This window comes from Dromiciops gliroides, chromosome 6 (genome assembly GCF_019393635.1).
Source record: "Dromiciops gliroides isolate mDroGli1 chromosome 6, mDroGli1.pri, whole genome shotgun sequence".
NCBI classification, from domain to species: Eukaryota; Metazoa; Chordata; class Mammalia; order Microbiotheria; family Microbiotheriidae; genus Dromiciops; species Dromiciops gliroides.
Window position 1 is genome coordinate 22,358,966 of NC_057866.1, and position 23,160 is coordinate 22,382,125.

At 38.4% G+C, this 23,160-nt stretch overlaps 1 protein-coding gene across 1 annotated transcript; it reads left to right on the forward strand.

The window, feature by feature from the left end:
- Nucleotides 1–12,530: 12,530 nt before the first annotated feature.
- Nucleotides 12,531–13,460, forward strand: LOC122731367 (olfactory receptor 4X2-like). The gene has a single exon (XM_043971418.1). It carries the CDS (start codon nt 12,531–12,533, stop codon nt 13,458–13,460), a length of 930 nt encoding a protein of 309 aa, XP_043827353.1.
- Nucleotides 13,461–23,160: the final 9,700 nt, after the last annotated feature.

Consider the following 23,160-nt stretch of genomic DNA (forward strand, 5'->3'; position numbering starts at 1 on the left):
AAATATCTTTAAATATAAAGTGAAAATAGTTTCTGTATACTGTTCAAATGACATAATCAGCTCATGCCATTTTTCATCTATTTCATTTTCAGGGCAAGTCTTTTAAAATAGTGAAGAAAAAACATTAAAATATTATTTTATAATTTCATTCATGGCCCTTATTTTTTAATAGATTCAGTCTTATCTTCCTGGATTTCAGTATAAATTTGAAGATCTTGCATGAATTTGTATAGATTATTCAGTTTTTCAACATATCTATTCAATAAGCAAGTTTCAGGAGGACATTTTGTTAAAAATTAATTTAATTTCTCATTACTAAGGAAAGTAGCTATTTCTTTTTTTATTCAAATAGCCCGTGAAACACTTTAACACAAGAAAGCCAACATATACATTGTACTCATATTATTACACAATTTTAAAGCATTTTTCTTTTCATAGGATGCTATTTATTCATTTAATTACTCTTGTGACAACTTTTAAAACTACATATATAACTCAAATTTCTCAGTATGAATCATTATCTAGGAAGCATGCTATATATCCAAATTATAAGAACCATATTTTTAGTTAGTACTTACAGACCTGCATTTCTTTCTGATATCAGTTGAACTCCATCAGTACAAATCCATTTCAGATCTCCTACATTATATCGCTTTGATTCCAAAATCAATCAATTATATTAAAATTTTATCTTGATTCAACATTGCCATTAATGGGATTATAAAGCAACAAATTTACTCTAATACCCTATACTCAAGCTGGAAGTGAGGAGGAAGTGAATGGGCAACCTTCTGTTGCCCAGTATTCAAAATCTCTCTCCAGCTGCTTCTTGCCTCATTTCTCATGAGCAGAGATGACTCTTCCCACTCTTCCCTCATTTGTTCATTGCCTATAGATAGATGGCAATAATAGTAATAATAATAATAAATAATTTAAAGTTTGTAAAGCACTGTGCATATATTTTCTCATTTTAGCGTGTAGACAAAAGGAAGTCAGAAATGGAGTATGGTCCAGGTGGAGCTAGGTGATGCAGGAAATAAAATGAATTTGAGTCCTAATGCTTACTCTAGTTTTGTGATTCCATGCAGATCACTTAATGTCTCTCAGTCACAGTTCCCTTATCTGTAAAATGGGCATAATAATAATACCTACCTCACAGGATTGTTGTGAGGATTTAATGATATGATGTATATAAATCATTTTGCAAGCCTTAAAATGCTATGTAAGTGCTATTTTTATTAAAGTTTGTTCTCTTTAAAATGAGGAGGATAATGATAGTTAATATATATATATATGTATAAGCTATTAGGATTTTCAAAATACCTTAGTTTTGTTTTGTTTGTTTGTTTGTTTTTGCGGGGCAATGAGGGTTAAGTGACTCACCCAGGGTCACACAGCTACTACGTGTCAAGTGTCTGAGGCCAGATTTGAACTCAGGTCCTCCTGAATCCAGTGCTGGTACTTTATCCACTATGCCACCTAGCTGCCCCTTTCAAAATACTTTAAATACATTGTCTCACATAAGCATTGTTTAATTTGATATGAACAACTCTATGAAGTAGATACTGCCAGTGTTATTATTACTGTTTTATAGATGAGAAAAGTGAAGTTAAAGTAACTGGCTTGTCTATCGTCTCCCAGTAAGTGTTAGAGATGGGATATGAAGCCAGGTTATCTCCTGAACCCAAATAAAGGACACAATGTTGCCACAATATTGATTTATCTTTCTTTATCCATTAATTTTCACTCAAATGTTTCTTACTCCACATCCCTACCATTAAGGGAACAGACCTCCATATTTATCTTGACCTTGGCAAAGACCAGAAGTTTATTAACAAGCAACAAAAGAACAATGTCCTTAGAAGCAAGAGGATAAAGTTCTAGTCCCAACACCTGCCACTAATGTCCTGTGTGTTTTAAGAAATGCCAATTTACTGCTCTAGGTCTCAATCTCCTTCTCTTTAAGTAATAGAGTTTAGGGTCCAGTAATTATCAAAATAATCTAGTCCTGGTTAAGAAATAGAGGTCGGGGAAGCTAGGTGGTACAGTGGATAAAGCACTGGCCTTGGATTCGGGAGGACCTGTGTTCAAATCCAGCCTCAGACACTTGACACTTACTAGCTGTGTGACCCTGGGCAAGTCACTTAACCCTCATTGCCCCACAAAAAGAGAGAGAGAGAGGTGGATCAGGTGAATAGAATAGGTATAAAATGCACTGTAGTGAATAACTATAGTAATCTAGTATATGATAAGTCCAAAGATCCAAGCTTTTGGAACAAAAGCTCATTATTTGACAAAGCTGCTGGGAAAACTGAAAAATATTATGGCAGAAATTAAGTATAGCTCAATATCTCACACCATATACTAAAATAAGGTCAAAATGGGGGTACATGATTTACACATGAAGGGGATACCATAAGCAAATTAAGAGAGTGTGGAATAGTTTATCTGTCAGATTTATAGATAGAGGAAGAATCTAAGACCAAAGATATAGAAAGCAAAACAAAATATAAAATGGATAATTTTGATTATATAAAATTTAAAAGCTTTTACACAAACAAAACTAGTGTAACAAAGATTATAAGGAAAGCAGAAAACTGGGAGTTTTTGAAACAAGTATCTCTGATAAAGGCTTCATTTCTTAAATATACAGAAAACTAAGTCATATTTATAAAAAAATACAGGTCATTCCCCAATGAATAAATGGTCAAAGGATATGAACAGGCAGTTTTCAGACAAAGAAATCAAAGCTATCTATATTCACATGAAAAAATGTTCTAGATCACTATTGATCAGAGAAATTCAAATTAAAACAACTCTCAGGGATCATCTCACACCTATCAGAGTGGAAAATATAACAAGAATGGAAAATATTGGATGTTGAAGGGGATGTGGGAAACACCAATTAGTGGGAATGCTAACCCACTGTTGGTGAAGCTGTGAACAGACCCAACCATTCTGGAAAGCAGTTTGGAACTATGTCCAAAGGGCCATAAAACTTTGCATATCCTTTGATCCAGCAATACCACTGCTAGGTTTATATCCTAAAGACATCCCAAAAAAGAGAAAAATACCTATTTGTACAAAAAAAAATATTCATAGCAGCTCATTTTGTGGTGGCTAAGAATTGGAAATCAAAGGAATGCCCATCAATTGGGGAATGACTAAATATGTGGTATATGATTGTAATGGAATATTCTTATGCTATAAGAAATGACAACTATGTTGATTTCAGAAAAGCTTGGGAAAGACTTATGTGAACTGATATATAGTGAAGTAAGCAGAACCAGGAGAATGTTGTGCACAGTGACAGCAACATTGTTTGATGAAGAACTGTGAATGACTTAACTATTCTCAGCAGAACAATGAGCCAAGACAATCCCAAAGGACTAATAATGAAGCAAACTATCCACCTCCAAAGAAAGAACTGATGTTGATTGAACACAGACTGAAGCATGCTATTTTTCACTTTATTTCATTTTTTTCTTTTATTCAAATCTCTTTATAAAAAATGACTAATATGGTAATGTTTTACATAATTGTACATGTATAACTTATATCCAATTGCTTACTGCCTGGGGGTGGATGGGAAAGTAGGGGGGAATTTAGAACTCAAAACTTTGTGATAAAATAATGGAATTTGATCTAGTACTTTTTGGGAAACTGAATAGGGATGATTGGATATGGACCACACCTGGCCTGCCCTGAGTGACATATGCTGCTGATGTCAGCAGGGGATCCACTCTCCACATCCAGCTTGAAGGACCTCCCTTTTGGGGGAAGAAGAGTAAAAGTAGAAAAGGGAACGCTCGCCGAGGGGAGCTTGTTTTTTCCTGTCTGTGAGCTTCTGGGAGGAAACTGCTGAGAAGCACTACCACCGTTTCCTATCGAAAACTACGGACCCCAGGTGGTAAGTTAATAAAAACGAGTCTGGCTCTTTGAATTAGCTGAGCTAGAAGCAAGTTTGGGGATTGTGTTAGCCTTTGCTAGATCCAGGGAGCTTATCCATTTTCCTCTTTCCCTATTCCCTTGTCATTGGCTTAATTAATTTCACCTTTATTGTATATTTTATTCCCATTAATAAAACCTGATTTGTTTGTGGGAAAGAGGCTGTTAATCTCCTTTCTTATTGGCCTGGGAGGAATAACTAAAAAAGGCAGTTTGGAGGGTAGGAAACTTTGGACCTAGAGGTCCCTCATTATTTTCTGAACCCCAATATTACGGCAAGCCACCCAATTAACTCTCCCCATATTAAATTTGGCCCCTACAACTTTAAATAAAAATGTTTGTTATTAAAATAAATAAATAAATGTGTATTTTAAAATAGAGCTTAGGGTCAACCATTCCACAAACAGCTGCAATAGGTATCACATCCTCTGAGAACCTAATAAGGGTTCATTTTCTTTATTCATTCTCATCCTGACTTCTAAGGTAATCAAGGGATATGTTTTGATATTTCTTCATAAATTACTAAAATTGTTAAGTTTCTCTCATTAATCAACCAACTAATTAGCTTTGAGCCCCCACTCCTATTCATTAAGTATTACTTATCGAAAGAGAGGCTTCTTTTCCCAAAATCTTTCTTTTTATCTCTTTTTCTCTGTGTATCTCTCTCTGACTCCATCTGTCTTTCCATCTTTCCATCTCTTTGTCTATTTCTGTCTGTCTCTGTCTCTTTCTCTTTCTCTCTCTCTGTCGCTCTGCCTCTGTCTCTCTGTCTCTGTATATTTCTCTTACAAACACAAACACACACACACACACACACACACACATACACAGACATACCTCATATCCCTGTAGGAAGCTTGGCATAGTAAATAGAAAAACATTCATGGAACTAGAAAAGACATGAGTTCAAGTCCCTCCTCAGGGGGTGACTAGGTGGCACAGTGAATAAAGCACTGGCCTTGGATTCAGGAGGACCTGAGTTCAAATCTGGCCTCAGACATTTGACACTTACTAGCTGTGTGACCCTGGGCAAGTCACTTAACCCTCATTGCCCCACAAAAAAAAAAAAGTCCTCCTCAGATATAAACTAGCTGTGTGATCATGGGTGAGTTGCTTAATCTTTCTAAGTATCAGGGAAAGTGTCAACTTTCATTCGTAAAAGGAGTTTTCTCTTCTGAGAGGTCCCTATACCAATGGAATTTTAGGTCCGGGTCTATCTTTTTTTAATGTAATAAACATTTTTATTTAAAGTTTTGGTTTCCAATTTTAATCCCCCTCCCCTTCCTTCCCTCCCTCCCCTCCCCCTCCCTGAGGCAGTAAGCAATCAGATATGGGTTATACATGTACAATTATGTAAAACATTACCATATTTGTCATTTTGTACAAAAAAACTTGATTAAAAGGAAAAAATTAAACAAAGTGAAAAATAGCATGCTTCAGTCTGTTCCATCAGTATCAGTTCTTTCTTTGGAAGTGGATAGTATGTTTCATAAAGAGTCCTTTGGGGGAAAAAAGAGTCCTTTGGGATTGTCTTGGATCATTGTTTGTTGAGAATAGTCAAGTCATTCACGGTTCTTCATCAAGCAACATTCTCATCTCTGTGCACAACATTCTCTTGGTTCAAATAACTTCACTATACATCATTTCATACATGTTTTTCCAGGCCTTTCTGAAGTCATCCTGCTTGTCATTTCTTTTAGTACAATAATATCCCATCACCATCATATACCACAGTTTATTTAGCCATTCCCCATTTGATGGCCACCACAAAAAGAGCTGCTATAAATAGTGTTGTACAAATAGGTCTTTTTTTCTTTTGGGGAATGTCTTTGGGATATAAATCTAGCAGTGGTATTGTTGGTATGCACACCAGGTCTATCTTTTTTTAATAGTATTTTTCAAATTACATGTAAAGACGATTTTAACATTCTTTTTTTTTTTAAGTGAGGCAATTGGGGTTAAGTGACTTGCCCAGGGTCACACAGCTAGTAAGTGTTATGAACTCAGGTACTCCTGAATCCAGGGCCAGTGCTCTATCCACTGCACCACCTAGCTGCCCCCACATTCATTTATTTTAAATATTGAGGTCTGAATTTTCTCCCTCACTCAATAACTCATTTTCCCCTTCCTAAGATGGTAAGCAATTTGATATAGATTATACATGTGCAATCAAGTAAAACATGTTTCCATACTAGTCATGTGAAAGAAACAGATCTAAAGGGAAAAAAAATAAAGTGAAAAATAACATACTTTGGTCTACATTCAGACACCATCAGTTCTTTCTCTGGAGGCGAATAGTATTTTTCATCATTAATCCCTTGGAATTGTCCTGGATCGTTGTATTGCTAAGACTAGCTAAGTCATTCATAGTCAATCATTATACAATATTGCTGTTATTGTATACAATGTTCTACTGTTTCTGCTCCCTTTGCTTTGCATCAGTTCATGTTACTCTTTCCAAGTTTTTCTGAAATTTGCCTGCTTGTCATTTCTTATACCACAATAATATTCCATTTACATTTATATACCACAACTTGTTCCAGCATCCCCCAGTTGATGGGCATCCTCTCAATTTCCAATTCTTTGCCATAAGAAAAAGAGCTGCTATAAATATTTTTGTACAAATAGGACATTTTCCCTTTTTTATCTCTGGGATACAGACCTAGTAGTGATATTGCTGACTCAAAGGGTATACACAGTTTGATTGGATCAATTCACACATCCACCAACAATACATTGGTGTTCCCATTTTTCCACATTCCCCCCCAACGTTAATCATTTCCCTTTTCTGTCACATTACCCAATCTGATAGGCGTGAGGTGTCACCTTTGAATTCTTTTAATTTTCCAGCCCCTATCCTAAATTTCTAGGCTTAAATAAATGTTAAATTTACAGTTTAACAGTGTAGCAAACAAAAAAATACAAGTAATTATTTACAATATATCAGTACTAAAAGCCAAAGTCATATTTACCTGTCACTAACAGTATTAACTTCTCAATTCTGGAAACATGGGGCCATCATTCAGTTCTCTCAAAAAGTATCTTTGTTAAGACTCACAAAGAAACATAAGGAGAAATCTTGAGAAGAGTTAAACTCATTCTTCTCAGGAAATAAATACTCTTGGTCCTTCCTCTCTGTCCTCTCACAGTTTCTCTCAAGCCATCACAGAGTCTCCAGAATTAGAGTTAAGCTGTGTCTCAAGATTCTATTAAAGATGCTACAATAGTCCCATAAGTCTCTATGGAATAGACTATTGAAACTTGTTTCCATTTTAAATCACTTGGCTGGACCAATCCAGGAGTTCTTAACCTGGACCTATGAACTTTTTTTTAATATTTTGATAACCATCCCGGTGTAATTGGTTTTGTTTATTATTCCATGAATTATATTTTATTCATTTAAAAACATCCTGATAAGGGGTCCATAGGCTTTACCAGACTACATAAGAGGTCCATGGTACAAAAAAAAAGGCTAAGAACCCCTGAAATGGAGAACCCCCATGGTACCTTCTCCCTACTGCCTCAACTCTACCATTTAGAATGTCCAATGAAGATTTTATGATGTCACCATTCATTTTTAACTAAAGGAAAATATATATTATATTTTCTCCAAGTGTTTCTGTTAGTATGAGTGTGTTGTAAGAAATCAGCTGAGCAAATTAGGGTGTCTGTAACATCTTGCAGTGTGGTTATGAACTTGGAAGTTTCATAGTCAACCCCATACTGAGGCATCTCAAAACTTGGGTGAAGAGGTAGCAGAAGTGTGTGTGTGTGTGTGTGTGTGTGTGTGTGTGTGTGTGTGTGTGTGTGTGTGTGTGTGTGTGTGTGTGTGTGTGTGAGAGAGAGACAGAGAGACAGAGAGACAGAGAGACAGAGAGAGACAGAGAGACGGAGAGAGAGAGACAGAGACAGAGACACAGAAACAGGGAGACACAGAGACACAGAGAGAGACAGAGACAGAGAGATTGTCATTAAGAAAGATGTCCTGTTTTTTCATTCTGATCTGAGGGAGGAGAGACAAATCAATATCTGATAGAGGGCAAGGATTTCTTTTTGATTAATTAGAACAAACATTCCTTAACCTCTGAGTTTAATTTAGTCTACTGGGGAGAGTCCCCTGACAGGAGACCCTGGGAAGCTTCAGGGAGCTCAATTCCCTGATTTCAGTTTTCCATCAGATAAACTTTGGGCTTCTCAGTTTTGAACCAGTTTTTCCCAACCATTCTATTGAATGGTAGGTTTCAGAACAAGAGGGGCTGAAACTTAGGTGTCTTTCTCCCCTTCTCACCCCTTAACTTTGATCTCAGAGAAGAAGAGAAATTATCTTGGCTGAATCCACATACCAAGGTGGGTACTGGCTGTGTCCTGTTGGGTTACTATTCCATATTTAACTGGCGCCTCTCAAACACCATAGCAAACTTCCCTGCTACTTACTAAGAGAAAGGGGAAGCCTGTTTTCAGTTGAGCCTCTCAGGTAATGTGGACAATAAGTTTGGGGAGGGATGATTTTTAGCTAACTGGGATCGACTATTTCTCAAGACCTTTCCTTCCCAAGAAAAATTATATTACTTTACTATGTTTATTTGTTATGTGTGATTTTTTCTGTTTTTTTTTCTGTTGAGTGGGAAGTGAGAGGGAGAAAAATGCTTGATAATTAAAAAAAATAAAGATGTGGTTTTTAAAAAGACCTTTCCTCTAAGAAAATCACTGCTCTTGGCCAGGTGTTTACAGATCATACTTCTCTGGGAAGGATAAAAAAAGATCAAGGATGGTTACGTTCATCTGATTCTATGAAGATGTAGGGATTTACTCCCATTCTGTGACTCTGACTAGGAACAATGACCAAGGAGATGAATAAAAGACGTTTTTGGCTTATTAATGATTTGATAGCCAGCCATAAGATCCTGGTTCTCTATGAAATTAATTTTTAAGTCTTCCTGAGATCTCAACAAGGAAACTGTTTTTCCTGGTTCCTGTTTATTGGCATATTTCATAAGAAAGAGGTGGCAACACTTGTCCTGTTATTGTTTCTACATGTAGAGTTGGCTGTGTCGTTGACTTAGTGGCAAGTCATCTACATTTTGTGGTAGAAGTTCTGGATTAGAATCCTGCCTCTGCAACCTACTTCCTCTGTGACCTTGGGATTTCACATCTGGCCAGTTTCCTCGGTAAAGTGTAAGCTTGAAGAGGGAAGAGACTGTTTTGTCTTTGTTTTGTGTCCCTGCTACCTATAACAGAAGCATCTCGATTATGGCAGGTATGTACTTGATCAACTGTGGAATTAAATTGAATCCATGAAATGAGTTAGACTAGATGTTCCATTTCAGGTCATATTATTCAAATGCAATACAGGTGTTAATAGGTTTAGAGATTCAGCCCTGAGATAACCCATCCACTTTTTCCAAATTTCCTGATAGCTCTTTAAGATTAAAGGTGAGGTAAAGTATTTTACAGCTGCCCTTCCCCCACCCAAGGTTCCTATAATTCAGAGGAGGTAAAGAAGGAGGCTAAGAATTCACAGCTTCCAGTGCCTGGTCCTCTGAGAAGCCCATATTCATTGTTTCTTCCTCTTCCTATGCCCTTGGCTTTTCTGGGCTCCCTTTGGAATGAGTGGGATCTCATTTGTGTCAAGAGCCCAACTGTAATGGAGGATGGAATTAAGGTTTCATGTCAAGAAAAACATCTTAAATATGTGCAACAGAGGTTCTTTATGGTGTGTGGAGGGGTGATTCTGTGTGACTCTGTGTGTCACTGTGTGTGTGTTTTGTCTCTGTATGTGTTCTGTGACTGTGTGTGTGAGAGTATTTGTGTGTGACTAAGTATGTATGTCACTCTGTGTATATGTGTGCATGTGTGTGTGTGTGTGTGTGTGTGTCATAGACCCCTTGGACAGTCTAGTGAAATCTATGGAGCCCTTCTCAGAACAATGTTTTTAAGTACATAAAACAAAATACGGTCATTATTAAAATTAAAATAAAACACATAAGATTCCATTACATTGAAATACAGTTACCAAATATTTTTAAAAGTTGATGTATCCCAGATTTAAAAGACCTACTTTGGAGCCATTCAAAAATAGAACACTCAGCCATGACCAGCGGGGGGGGGGGGGGGGGGGAGGTTCCCTCACCATAGGTCTTTAAGCAGAGACTTGTCAGGCATCTTTTAGTCAGGACTCTTCCTCGGGGATGGGTTGGACTGATGACCACTGTGGCCCCTTCTAACTCTCAAATTCTGTGATTCTGAGTGGCAGTTCTAAAATAGGGCTGGTTGTAAATTCACAGGTCTTATATTCAACCTCTGGCACTGTGGCTTACTTATATCTATGAATGTTAGACTGTGAACGCCTTGAAAACAGAGATTGCCTTTCACCTTCATTTGTATCATCACATTTAGCACGGTGTCTGGCATATAGTGGGTGCTTAATAAATGTTTACTAACTGACCTCTCTGGGCCTTTAGCTCCTCCTGCTTTCTTAGAACTCTAAAACTTATCAACCTTGAGATGGTCAAATCGTCTCACCTCTTAAACACAGCTAGACCAGAAACAGTCATTATTAATACCCATTGATTATGTCAAGAGGAAGAAAATTACCCTAATTTCCAGATGCTCGGGGAGCCAGGTGGGGATATACCAGGTGGGGTAGACCATGCTGCTTCTTTATTAGTTAATTAGGAGAAATAGAGCCAGCCAAGTGCCTAAGTTTGAGGTCAATCCTTCATTGCCTGGGCATGCTTTACTATTTTCAGGTGTTTTAACTGGCCAGGACCCAAAAGGCTTTTCTGCCCTGTGGCTTTGGAAATTGACAGAGAAATCAGCTAGGGGAAAGTTTTCCAGAAAAATATTTATTTGCAAATAGTTGTATTGTGCGACCATCTCTATTCAGCTCTGAAAGTAAATTAGTCACCGAGAATTTATGGAGGTTTTTCAAACTTCACCAAGATTTCAATCTCGCCAGCAATGTGTTCCTGGTAAAAATGTACTTCTTGTTAATATATGTTTATGTAACTGTTGTCTGAAATGACACTTGGCTCTGTAAAACCAAAGCGGGTTTTTGCTCTCCAAAGCCATGACCTTGAGGAGTCTAAGAAACAGTGACATCTTCCTAGGTCCTCCTTCTACACATGGAAAATGAATTGCTTTAACTGGAGTCCCATGTAGATGTGGTTTATTCTAAATTCCATAATAAAAGAGGTTCTGTTATTTATCCAATGACAATATTATGGTGAAAAACGACTTTGAAAGACTTAAGAACCCTTATTCATGTAAAATCAAACCATGATAGGGGCAGCTAGGTGGTTCAGTGGATAAAGCATTGGCCTTGGATTCAGGAGGACCTGAGTTCAAATCCAGCCTCAGAAACTTGACACTTACTAGCTGTGTGACCCTGGGCAAGTCACTTAATCCTCATTGCCCTGCAAAACAAAAAAATCAAGCCATGATTGCAGAGGACTGATGAGGAACCATGCTACCTACTTCCTGCCAAAGCAGTGATGGACTCAAGCTACAGATAAGGCATACATATTTGGACATGAGCACATTGGCCATGTTTGACAATGCAAATTTCCTACAAGGAATTCATTTTCTTTTTAATTGTTCAATGGAGTGAAGAGCACAGTAGAGGGGAGAAAAATTAAATGATTGTTACTTGAAGGGTGCACGTATGTATGTAACTATGTATGTATATAACTATGTATGTATGTTTGTTTGTATGTATACACACATATGTATGAGTGTGTGTAAAGTCCTACAGAAGAATGTACGGTCATTGAAGGCAAGAGCTATTTTTGTTTCTTTCTCTTCAGTGCTTAGCATGATGTGTTGTGCACGGTAGGTCTTGAATGAATGCTCCTTAACTGAATTCTCTGGGCCTCAGGTCTCTTGGTCATAAAATAAGGGATTGAACCAGATGGTCACTAAGGTGACCTCCAAAAGTTATGTTTCTATGATAATGACAATTAACTGATCTCAAAGACTGGATTTCTTCTTTTGTATCATTACACAGGATCCTCTCCTAGCAAATTGCCCCTGTTCTGTAGCTGCCTAAGGAGAGCAGTTCCATCAAAAGGCTCAGAAGAGGGGGCAGCTAGATGGCGCAGTGGTTAAAGCACTGGCCCTGGATTCAGGAGCACCTGAGTTCAAATCCAGCCTCAGACACTTGACACTTACTAGCTGTGTGACCCTGGGCAAGTCACTTAACCCCCATTGCCCTGCAAAAAATAAAAAGGCTCAGAAGAAGAGAGCTAAAGGCCATAGGTTGGGGCACATTAAGTGTCTCACAACTTCTACAGCTCTGGCAGATTCCTCTTCATTTCTCACTCTCTTGGATCTTCCTGACCAACCCCTATCTCCACAATGAGACTACTTTGAGATCTGGAATCCATACTCCATCTGACCCTATATCGTTAGTGATCCATAGGTTGACTTGGTTTTTCATTGTCACCTGATCAATTGGCCCTTGCATTACCCTGCTGACCATTCTCTATATAAAGGTAAGCTTGCCTTTGCCCACCATTCTGATTTAAGTCTTGGGCTGTTGAGTAATAAGTCTCAAAGAACTCTTGACTCCTTGACCAGAAGCCATGGTGCAGACCAGCAATGTGACAGAATTCATTTTTCTAGGACTCTCCCCCAAACAAGAAGTTCAGAGAGTTTGCTTTGTGGTGTTTCTGCTCATGTATGTGGCTATACTGCTGGGGAATTCTCTCATAGTGTTAACCATCAAGGCCAGCAAAAGCCTTGGCTCCCCTATGTATTTCTTCCTCAGTCATCTCTCCTTTGTGGAGATCTGTTATTCCTCCACCACATCCCCCAAACTCATTGCGGATTTACTTGCTGAAAAGAAAACCATCTCCCTGAAGGGCTGTATCACACAGCTATTCTTCCTCCATTTCTTTGGAGGTATTGAGATCTTCCTACTCACAGTAATGGCCTATGACAGGTGTGTAGCCATATGTAAACCTCTGCACTATATGACAATCATGAACCAGCAGATGTGCGCCATCTTGTTGGGGGTGGCCTGGATGGGTGGCTTCCTACACTCAATTGCCCAAATTCTCCTCATGTTTCGTTTGCCCTTCTGTGGTCCCAATGTGATTGATCACTATTTCTGCGACCTGCTCCCTTTGCTGGAACTTGCCTGTACTGACACTTACTTCATAGGCCAGCTCATTGTGGTTAATGGTGGAAGCCTTTCACTGATTAGTTTTGGGGTTCTCCTGACCTCTTATGTTGTCATCTTGGTACACCTGAGGGGGCACAGCAAGGAGGGACGCCAAAAGGCCCTCTCCACCTGTGCCTCACACATTACTGTGGTTGTCTTATTCTTTGGGCCCTGCATCTTCATCTACATGCGGCCCTCCACCACGTTTTCTGTGGACAAAATGGTGGCTGTGTTCTACACAGTGATCACTCCACTCCTGAACCCAGTTATCTACTCCTTGAGAAATGCTGAAGTGAAGAATGCCATGAGGAAATTGTGGGTCAGGGCATTGAAACAAGAGGAGAAATGAAGGGGATGATATGGGACCCATGGAATTACCTTATCCTGAATCAAGGTGGGAGGAAATGGAAAAGGTGGAACATATCCAGAGCACTAGATAGCTCTTCCTAACAATAATGTTCTAGAAATTCTTTAAATAAATCACTAGCTATAATACAAAGAGCCTTCCTCTTCTCTCATGTTTCCATCACACTTTGTTCCTCAGTATTTCCGTTCTGGCTGAGTTTTCTTTTTTTTTGTTATGGTCTGGACCAATGCAGTTAGAAGCATAGATATGACCCTCTTATCCTTATCATTGAGTAATGGATGAGATCAAGGAATATTCACAGGCTGGTGTCCGCTAAGCTTCAGTTCTCACATGCTTTACGGAAGTATCTAACTAGTGCAGTAAATGGAATAATGGACAGAGAATCAGGAAGACCCGAGTACAAATCTTGCCTTAGACATGAGTTACATGAACAAGTCACTTCTCTCGGGCTGTTTCCTTATCTGTAAAATTAGGAATGAACATAGCACCTACCTCACAGGTTTCTTTTGATGATAAAACGAGGTGATACAGGTGAAATGCTTTGAAAACCTTAAATCACTAAGTGCTAGCTGTTATATTCCCTGATCCCCATTCTTTTTTTCTTTTTTGCAAAGCAATGAGGACTAAGTAACTTGCCTAAGGTCACACAGCTATTAAGTGTCAAGTGTCTGAGGTCAGATTTTGAACACAGGTGCTCCTGAATCTATGGCCAGTGCTTTATCCACTGCGCCACCTAGCTGCCCCCCTCCCCATTCTTTTCTAGCATTTTCCATACTCCCAGAGGTTTGAGAAAATACACTACTTTTGTTTCATCTGAACCCAAATGAGCAGGGTTATTCAAAGCCTTAAGGTTGATTCCCAGTACAAGAATAAGCAGGGGAATTCAACCATGCTCCTCATATCAGCATACCTTAGAAAGAGGGAAAAAAGTATGTCTTTTTCAAAATTATGTTCATCTACCCCAACTCATTAATTTGACTGAAGACAAAACCAAAGTTCAAGGTGGTTAAGTGATTTGCCTAACATCACACAAGTATAAGTGGCAGAACCAGGATTTGAACCCCGATGTCCTGATGGCAAATGCATTATGTCCACCATTCAATCCACACAGCATCATGGAAATTGTTGATATCCACTGAAACAACAGTCCATTACTATAAATCATGAGGCAGAATCAGAAAAAAATCAAATTTGGGGGGAAACAAGGGTCAATAGAAAGACATGGGTATGGTAGGAATGTGCAGGCTAGAGCACATAGTTAATGATTTTCATTAAAGTAACATCAAAACAGCCTCATACAGATAACAAGTATGATCAGAATAGGAAATGCACTGATCTTCACTGATCACCACTGAAGGCGATGGCAAATCAAGAGTCTGAGGATTGCATTTGCATGCACCCATTGCCCCGCAAAAAAAAAAGAAAGAAACATTTTTATTTATTGTTTTGAGTTCCAATTTTTATCCTTCTTTCCCTCCCTCTCCTCCTGAGGCATCAAACAATCAGATATGGGTTATACATGTATGATTATGCAAAACATTACCATATTTGTCATTTTGTACAATGAAACTTGATTAAAAGAAAAAATGAAAGAAAGTTTAAAATAGCCTGCTTCAGTTTGTTCCATCAATATCAGTTCTTTCTTTGGATGTGGATTGTATGTTTCATTAATAGTCCCTTGAGATTTCTTACTGTCTGTGTAATCTATAGCTTAATCTCCTTGGCTCTCAGTTTCCTCATCTGAAAAATGAAGGGATTCGATTGGATGACATCTACGGTCCCATCAGAGCCTAAATCTTTGATCCTGAGAATTTAGTATTGTGGATGAATTTGTCAAGTCAGGGATAATCATTATTAAGACTCCCATTTACATTAAAGGTTATACTTTTTTTTCAAGAGAGACCATTTAGTGATAATCAAGCATTCGTTGCTGATAACTACCATCCTGACAAATAAAAATATCTGCTATCTAATTGAACTGAACTTCTCTTCTCTAAATTTCTTTTTTTAATTTTTTAATTTTTAATTTATTTATTTAGAATTATTCCCCACCTTACATGTTAAAATAAATTGTAACATCAATTTTTAAAATTTTGTGTTCCAAATTTTCATCCTTCCTCCTTATCCCCACATTAAGAACTCAAGCAATTCAATATAAGTTATACATGTGCAGTCATGCAAAACAACAGCAGAAAAAAAATAAAACTTTAGAAAAAGGAACTAACAACAACAATAAAACATACTTCCATCTGTATTCAGGTGCCACAATTCTTTCTCTGTAAATGGATTGCATTTTTCATAAGTCCTTCAGAGTTGTCTTGGATCATTGCATTGCTGGAAACAGCTAAGTCATTTGCAGCACATCAACTTACAATATTGCTGTTATTTGGACACAATACATTTCACTTTGCATCAGCTCATATAAATCTTTCCAGGTTTTTCGGATAGCATCCTGCTCATTTTTTTTATAATAAACTACATTTATATAGTACTTTAAAGGGAGATTTCCTTACCAAACACCCATGAGGTTGATTATTGCAACAACAGTAATAGCTAGCATTTATTTACTACCTTATCCTTGGCAAAGAATTTTCTTCACAATAGCCCAGCAAAGTACCACCATCATCAAAATCATCACCCTCATTTTACATTGCTCTTGCCTCTGCTTCAAACTGAGTTTCCCTCCATCCTATTCACTCCCCATGATATTTACTCTATTTTCTATCATCTTTTACCCTATCCCTCCTCAAAAGTGTCCCTCCCCCAATCTGCCCTCCCTTCCTTCATCCCTCCCCACATATACCCTTCCCCTCCCACTTCCCCACAGGGCGAGATATATTTCCATACCCACTTGAGTTTGTATGTTATTCCCTCTTTGAGTCTATTCTTTTTTTTTTTTTGCAGGGCAATGGGGGTTAAGTGACTTGCCCAGGGTCACACAGCTAGTAAGTGTTAAGTGTCTGAGGTCAGATTTGAACTCAGATACTCCTGAATCCAGGGCCAGTGCTTTATCCACTGCGCCACCTAGCTGCCCCCCTCTTTGAGCCTATTCTTATGAGAGTAAGGCTCATTCACTCCCTTGTTCTTACTCCATCTTTCCCTCCACTCCATAAGTTTTTTCTTGCCTGTTTTATGTGAGATACTTTATGCCATTCTACCTCTCCCTTTCCCTTTCTCCCTGTGCAATCCTCTCACTACTTAACTTTATTTTAAAGATGTCATCATGGGGCAGCTAGGTGAACACAGTGGACAAAGCACCTGCTCCTAGGAGGACCCGAGCCCAAATCCCACCTTGGACATAAGATATTCCCCAACTGCCAACTGCATGACCCTGGGCATGCCACCCAACCCCAACTTCCTCACCAAAAACAAAAAAACAATAAAAACAATAAACAAAAAATAAGTGCTTTGCAGATTTCATCTCTTCCTAATCAATTCCCACCTGTGCCCTCCGTCTAAATTTATTAAAGGTTATACGTTCAGGGGGCAGAGCCAAGATGGCAGAGGAGAGGCTGTGACTCCCACAAGCTCCAGATAAACCCATCCATTCACACCCAAATAATGCGGTAAAAAATCAAAACCCAGAACAGCCTAATGCACATAAGAACAGAGTGAGACTATTTCTCCACAAAAGAGGGCAATTCTGATCACCTACTGATCAGCCTGAACAGCTCAGTGCGCGGTCCGGACCCAGCCAGGGACGGTGCTTCCAGTGCACGTCAGAGTCTTTAGCACCAGCAGCTTCTGAGGCTCCGATCACGGACTGGTGAGGGGGTTCAGCGGTAGGCCGGGGTGAAGTAGAGGCAGTATCTACTGGAGTTGGGGCAAAGCGCCCTGGGTCTGAACCAGGGCTGAATCGAGTGGTGATGGCCCAGTCAGGGAGGAGCAAAAGCATGCCAAGCTTCAGACCATAGAGAATCAGAGTTCAATCAGACTTCTGTTTCCAGGTCAAAGAGAAAGCAGCTGTGATTACTCACAAGCCAGGCAGGCTGAGAAGAAGCCCAATCATCCCCTGGGCCACGCTGTAGCACGAACAGTGTGTCCTGGAAGCAGCACTACACTTTAAGAAGGAGTAAAAAGCCAAGAAATAGTAAACCAGGATGAGTAGGCAGAGAAAGCAGAAGACCATCGAAAACTTCTTTGGGGGAAAGGTAGACCACAATACATCCTCAGAAGAAGAAGATAATGACAGGGTCAAAGCTCCAACACCCAAAGCTTCCAAGAAAAATATGAACTGGTCTCAGGCCATGGAAGCTCTCAAAAGGGACTTTGAAGAGAAAGTAGGAGAGATAGAATGAAGATGTAGAGAAAGAGAGGAAGGAATGGAAAGAGAAATGAGAGCAATGCAGGAGAGTCATGAGAAAAAAAGTCAACAGTTTGAAAAGCCAAATGGAAAAGGAGATTAAAAAACTGTTGAAAATAATTGCCTAAGAATTAGGATTGAACAAACGGAAGCTAGTGACCTTATGAGAAACCAAGACACAGTAAAGCAAGTGCAATTGAATGAAAAAAATAGAGGGCAATGTGAAATATCTCCTTGGAAAAACAGCTGACCTGGAAAATAAATCTAGGAGAGATAATTTGAAAATCATTGGGCTACCTGAAAACCATGACCTAAACAAGAGCTTAGACACCATCCTCCAAGAGATTGTGAGGGAAAATTGCCCTGATATTCTGGAAGCAGAAGCTAAAATAGAAATTGAAAGGATCCACAGATCACCTCCTCAAAGAGATCCCAAAAGGAAAACCTCCAGGAATATTATAGCCAAATTCCAGAACTCCCAGGTCAAGGAGAAAATATTACAAGCAGCTAGAAAAAAGGAATTTAAAAACTGTGGCCGGGGCGGCTAGGTGGCACAGTAGATAAAGCACCAGCCCTGGATTCAGGAGTACCTGAATTCAAATGCGGCCTCAGACACTTGATACTTACTAGCTGTGTGATCCTGGGCAAGTCACTTAACCCCCATTGCCCCGCAAAAAAAAAAAAATCTAAAATCTGTGGCGCTCCAATAAAGATAAAGCAAGATCTAGCAGCTTCTACATTAAAGGACCAGAGGGCATGGAATATGATATTCCAGAGGGCAAAGGAACTGGGACTACAGCCAAAAATCATATACCCAGCAAAACTAAGCATCATCTTTCAGAGGAAAACATGGAATTTCAATGAGAAAGAAGACTTTCAGGCATTTATTATGAAAAGACCTGAACTGAATAGAAAATTTGACTTTCAAATACAAGACCCTGGAGAAGCATAAAAAGATAAACAGGAAAAAGACTTCACGAGGGATATTAAAAGATCAAACTGTTTATATTCCTACATGGGAAGATAATACTTCAAACTTATAAGAACTATCTCAGTAAGGAATTAATAGAGGACACAGGTCTGAACTGAAAATGAAGGGATGATATCTGTAAAGCATTTATGTTTTGTTCTTTGTGGGGTGTCTTATGTCTGGGGATGGATTTGGGCTTGGGGCCTCCTGGGTCCAGGACTGGTGCATCGTCCACTGTGCCACCTAACTAACCCATAATGACATCTTTAAAATAGGGTTGAGGTTTGGAGAAATAGAGTGGGGGAAGGGGAAGGGGAGAGATGGTCTGGGGAGAGGTTGTTCACATGGAGGAAACAAGAAAAAAGCTTATGGAGGGGGAGGGGAAGAGGGGGAAGGAATTGGGGAGTGAGTGAACCTTAATATCATCAGAATTGACTCAAAGAAGGACTAACATACATACTCAAGTGGGTATAGTAATCTATTTTTGCCCTGAGGGAGGGGAGGGACATGGGGGGGGAGGGGAAGGAGGGAAGGGCAGATTGGGGGAGAGAGCAGTAAAAAGCAAAATACTTTCGAGGAAGGTAAAGATGTTCTGCATAACTGCACAAGTATGACATATTGAATTGCTTGATTTCATAGGGAAGGTTGAGGAGAGAGGGAGGAAGAAAATTTGGAACACAGAATTAGCTCAAAGACCTTAAACTCATCAGAGTTGGCTCATGGAGGGAATAACATTCACACCCAGTTGGGAGGAATAATATATCTAACTCTACAGGAAAGTATGAGGGGAAGAGGATAAGGAAGGAAGGATGAAAATAAAAAAGGAAGTGAAGAGTAGGGGAGGGGACAGTCAGAAGTAAAACACTTTTAAGGAGGAATAGTTTAAAAGAAGATAGAAAATAGAGTAAATATCATGGGAAGGAAATAGGATGGAGGGAAATAGTTTTGATGATTGAATATAATGGAAAAATGTATGGTACCTACTTTGCTGGGCTATTATGAAGAAAATTCTTTGTCAAGTTTAAGGTACTTTATCTAGCTTGTGATGAACAGGATACTATCAGAAAAACCTGGAAAGACCTACATGAACTGGAGCAGAGTGAAATGTACTGTATACAAAATAACAGCAATAGTGTAAGATGATCTGCTGGGAAGCATGTGCTTATTTTCAGCAAGGCAATGATCCAACATAACCCAGAAGGACTTATGAAAATGGCAACCCATCCACAGAGAAAGAAGTGATAGTATCTGAAAATAGATGGAAATGCATTTTTTTCTTTTTTCTTTTTTCTTTTTTTTTTTTTGGTGAGGCAGTTGGGGTTGGGTGAATTGCCCAGGGTCACACAGCTGGTAGGTGTTGAGTATCTGAGGCCAGATTTGGGCTTGGGTGCTCCTGATTCCAGGGCCAGTGCTCTGTCCACTGCGACTCCTACCTGCCCCTGGAAACACATTTTTTTTTATTTTTTTTTCCTCTTTGACAATTCCTCAATCTGAAGTTTTAGGCATCTTTTGACTGTTTTCTCTCACAACCTAGCTAATGTGGGAATGTTTTCCATGACTACTCATATATAACTTATTTTGAAATGCTTGAGTTCTAGTGGGGGGGGTGGGAATGAAGGAGGAAGAAAAGTTGGAATGCACATTTTTTTAATTGATGTTAAAATTTGTTTTTACATATATTTTGGAAAATAAAATTCTATTTAAAAAAAGATTATGCTTTCAAAAGTTTTCTTATAACACCTCTGTCAAGTAGGTAGTAAAATTATGAAAGCAAGATTTTTATTCTCTTTGTCCATACACAAAGGCAATATACATGGAATACAATACACAGAAGTTGCAGAGATGTAAATTTAGGCTCAATATAAAGAAAAAAACTTCCTAATAAATAGAACTGTACAAAAATGAAATGGGCTGTCTGGGGAGATGGTGGGATTGCTTTCATTAGAAGCCTTAAGCAATACCATCTCAGGGAGGTAACAAGATGGTTACAAACTTAAAAAATAATCTCAACCTCTGTTTGATGATTGTGTAAACTATCAATGTGTAAAGTAGCATAGAAATTATTCATAAAAAGAAAAAATGCTAGAACTTTTCATGTTTTTAGCATTTGTAAAGCAAGTGATTCTTTTGATTATCTCATTTTAATTGAATTTTGTCTTTATATTCCCTTAATTTCTGAGTATATCCCTTCCTATTTCCCTACCCAATGAGCTCTCTCCTACACCAAAGATTTTTTTTTTAAAAAGAGAGAAATGAAGCAATTTGGGAAACTAGCACGTCAGCTGTATCTAATATTATAGGAAATATTACACACTCATAGTCATCCATTTCTACAAAGAAGCCAGGTAGGTACAGTTTCTCAACCCTCCTTCAGGGACAAATTTGGGCACTATGACCACATAGCATTGAGTTTCAATGTGTTGGTCACTCCTCTTACATTATGGTAGCTATGGTACACATTATTTTCCTGGCTCTGCTTGCTTTGCTTTGCATCAGTTCATATAAGCCTTTCCATACTCCTCTGTATTTTTCTTATTGTTTCTTATGACACAATAATATTCCATTACATTCATGTGATTACAACTTGTTTAACAATTCCTTAATTGATGGGCATCAACTTTACTTCCAGTTATTTGCTACTACTAAAAGTGCTGGAATGACTATGATGGTGTATATCAGATATTCTAACTTGGATCACTTCTGACATATGCCTAGAAGTGGGGTGTTATAGCACCCAATTCTAACAACAAACCCATTCAATATGTCTGACAATCAGAAAGTATTTTTGCCTAGGAGTTTATCAAAGCATTCATTGTTTCAAAGGAAGTTATTACATCACAAGGAATCTCTCCTCTAGGCTGAAGTCTTCCATACAACATGTGCCTTATAATAGGGCCCACATTTGAGCTCAGTGTGGACTCATAATGTTTCAGTTGCATGGGATGCTTGAGATCAGCTGCAGTTTACCAGCCTGAGACCCAAACACAAGAAACCATCTGTCATTCTGAAATCCTTCTTATGCCAAAATAAAATTGTATTTATTCCAAATGGAAATCTAATAAGGTGATCATTGTGTAAACTATCATTGAACAGAAGTTAAAGAGTTAAGAACATTTAGTCATGAAAGAGTCCATGGCCCAAGTGGAGTCTAAGACCTGATTGTGTTGGTCATTGAAATGTCCAAGGCTCCAAAATTCCTGTGATGTGTTGATGTCTGCTTTGGGCCACTCACTCACTGGCCCTGGGATGGCAGTCTTGTCGCCTGCACGAAGGGAAAATAATTTACAAAACTAAAACTCTTGTGCAACAAAAATAGGTAGTCAAGCAAAACAAATAAACAGATTGATTTTTATTAGGGGCAGGGGTTTATAGGTAGTGACAGATATGAAAAAACAAAGAATAGCAATAAAACACTTTTAAGATAAACAAAAGAAATCAAAAATTAATCCAGAAAAATGCAAAAATAATGCAATCTTGTTACTATCTTGTTAAATTATACTAGTATATGTGTATTTAGTTTCTATTATGAAACTTTTTAATATATATATATTAAAGAATAATTCTATGTAATGCAAGTCCACATTCTCTTCTACAATCCTTTTTCTTTTTCTTTTAATTTTGAGATGTTTGTTGAAATTATTTAGTCCACGATACAGATAATTTTTAAAAGATTAATAAAAGAACTTCAGACATCAAGCAAAGATTAGCAAAGTATGTCTTTTGGGGAGGGTCTGGGGACTTCCTGGTATCTCTTGACATGTTAGAATTTCTTTATTTCTTCCACATGGCCCACTAGCCCAGAATAGGAAGAAATTTGCCCCTTTCCACAATGCTGCATGAAATTCAGATGCTGATGGGTGAGGGGAGGCTCTTACTGAAGCAATAGGAAGAAAGGAGGGGATGCTGATTCCTCCAGTCTCAGTGACTCTTTAAATGTATATATTTAATTCTGTAGCTCCTATTGACTTTTCTATAAACATGTATGAACCAAGTGATTCGGTCTCCATGTCTCCAGTTCCAGGGTGATGACTGGCACAGAGTAGAAAAATCACAAATGTTTGTTTGTTGAATGATTCAGAGGGCAATCCTAGATTTGGAGCTGAAAAAGAGCTTCTTGCCCAATGCCATTACTTTGTAAGTGATAAAATCAAAACCCAGAGAGCTTACATGGGTAATCATGCATCATGCAAGTAATTTTTGTCAGGACTCAAAAGAGGAGGCTTTGACTCTAAATCTAAGACTATTACCATATCCAGTTTCACACATACTGCTGATAAAGACACTGATGAATTCTTTACACAAGTTTGTTTCTGCTTCTCCTGTAGCCATTCCAGAATCAAATATATTTCAAATAAATTTCAAAATAGCCACCATCATCAAAGGCAAAATTCATTTTTATGTGCACATTG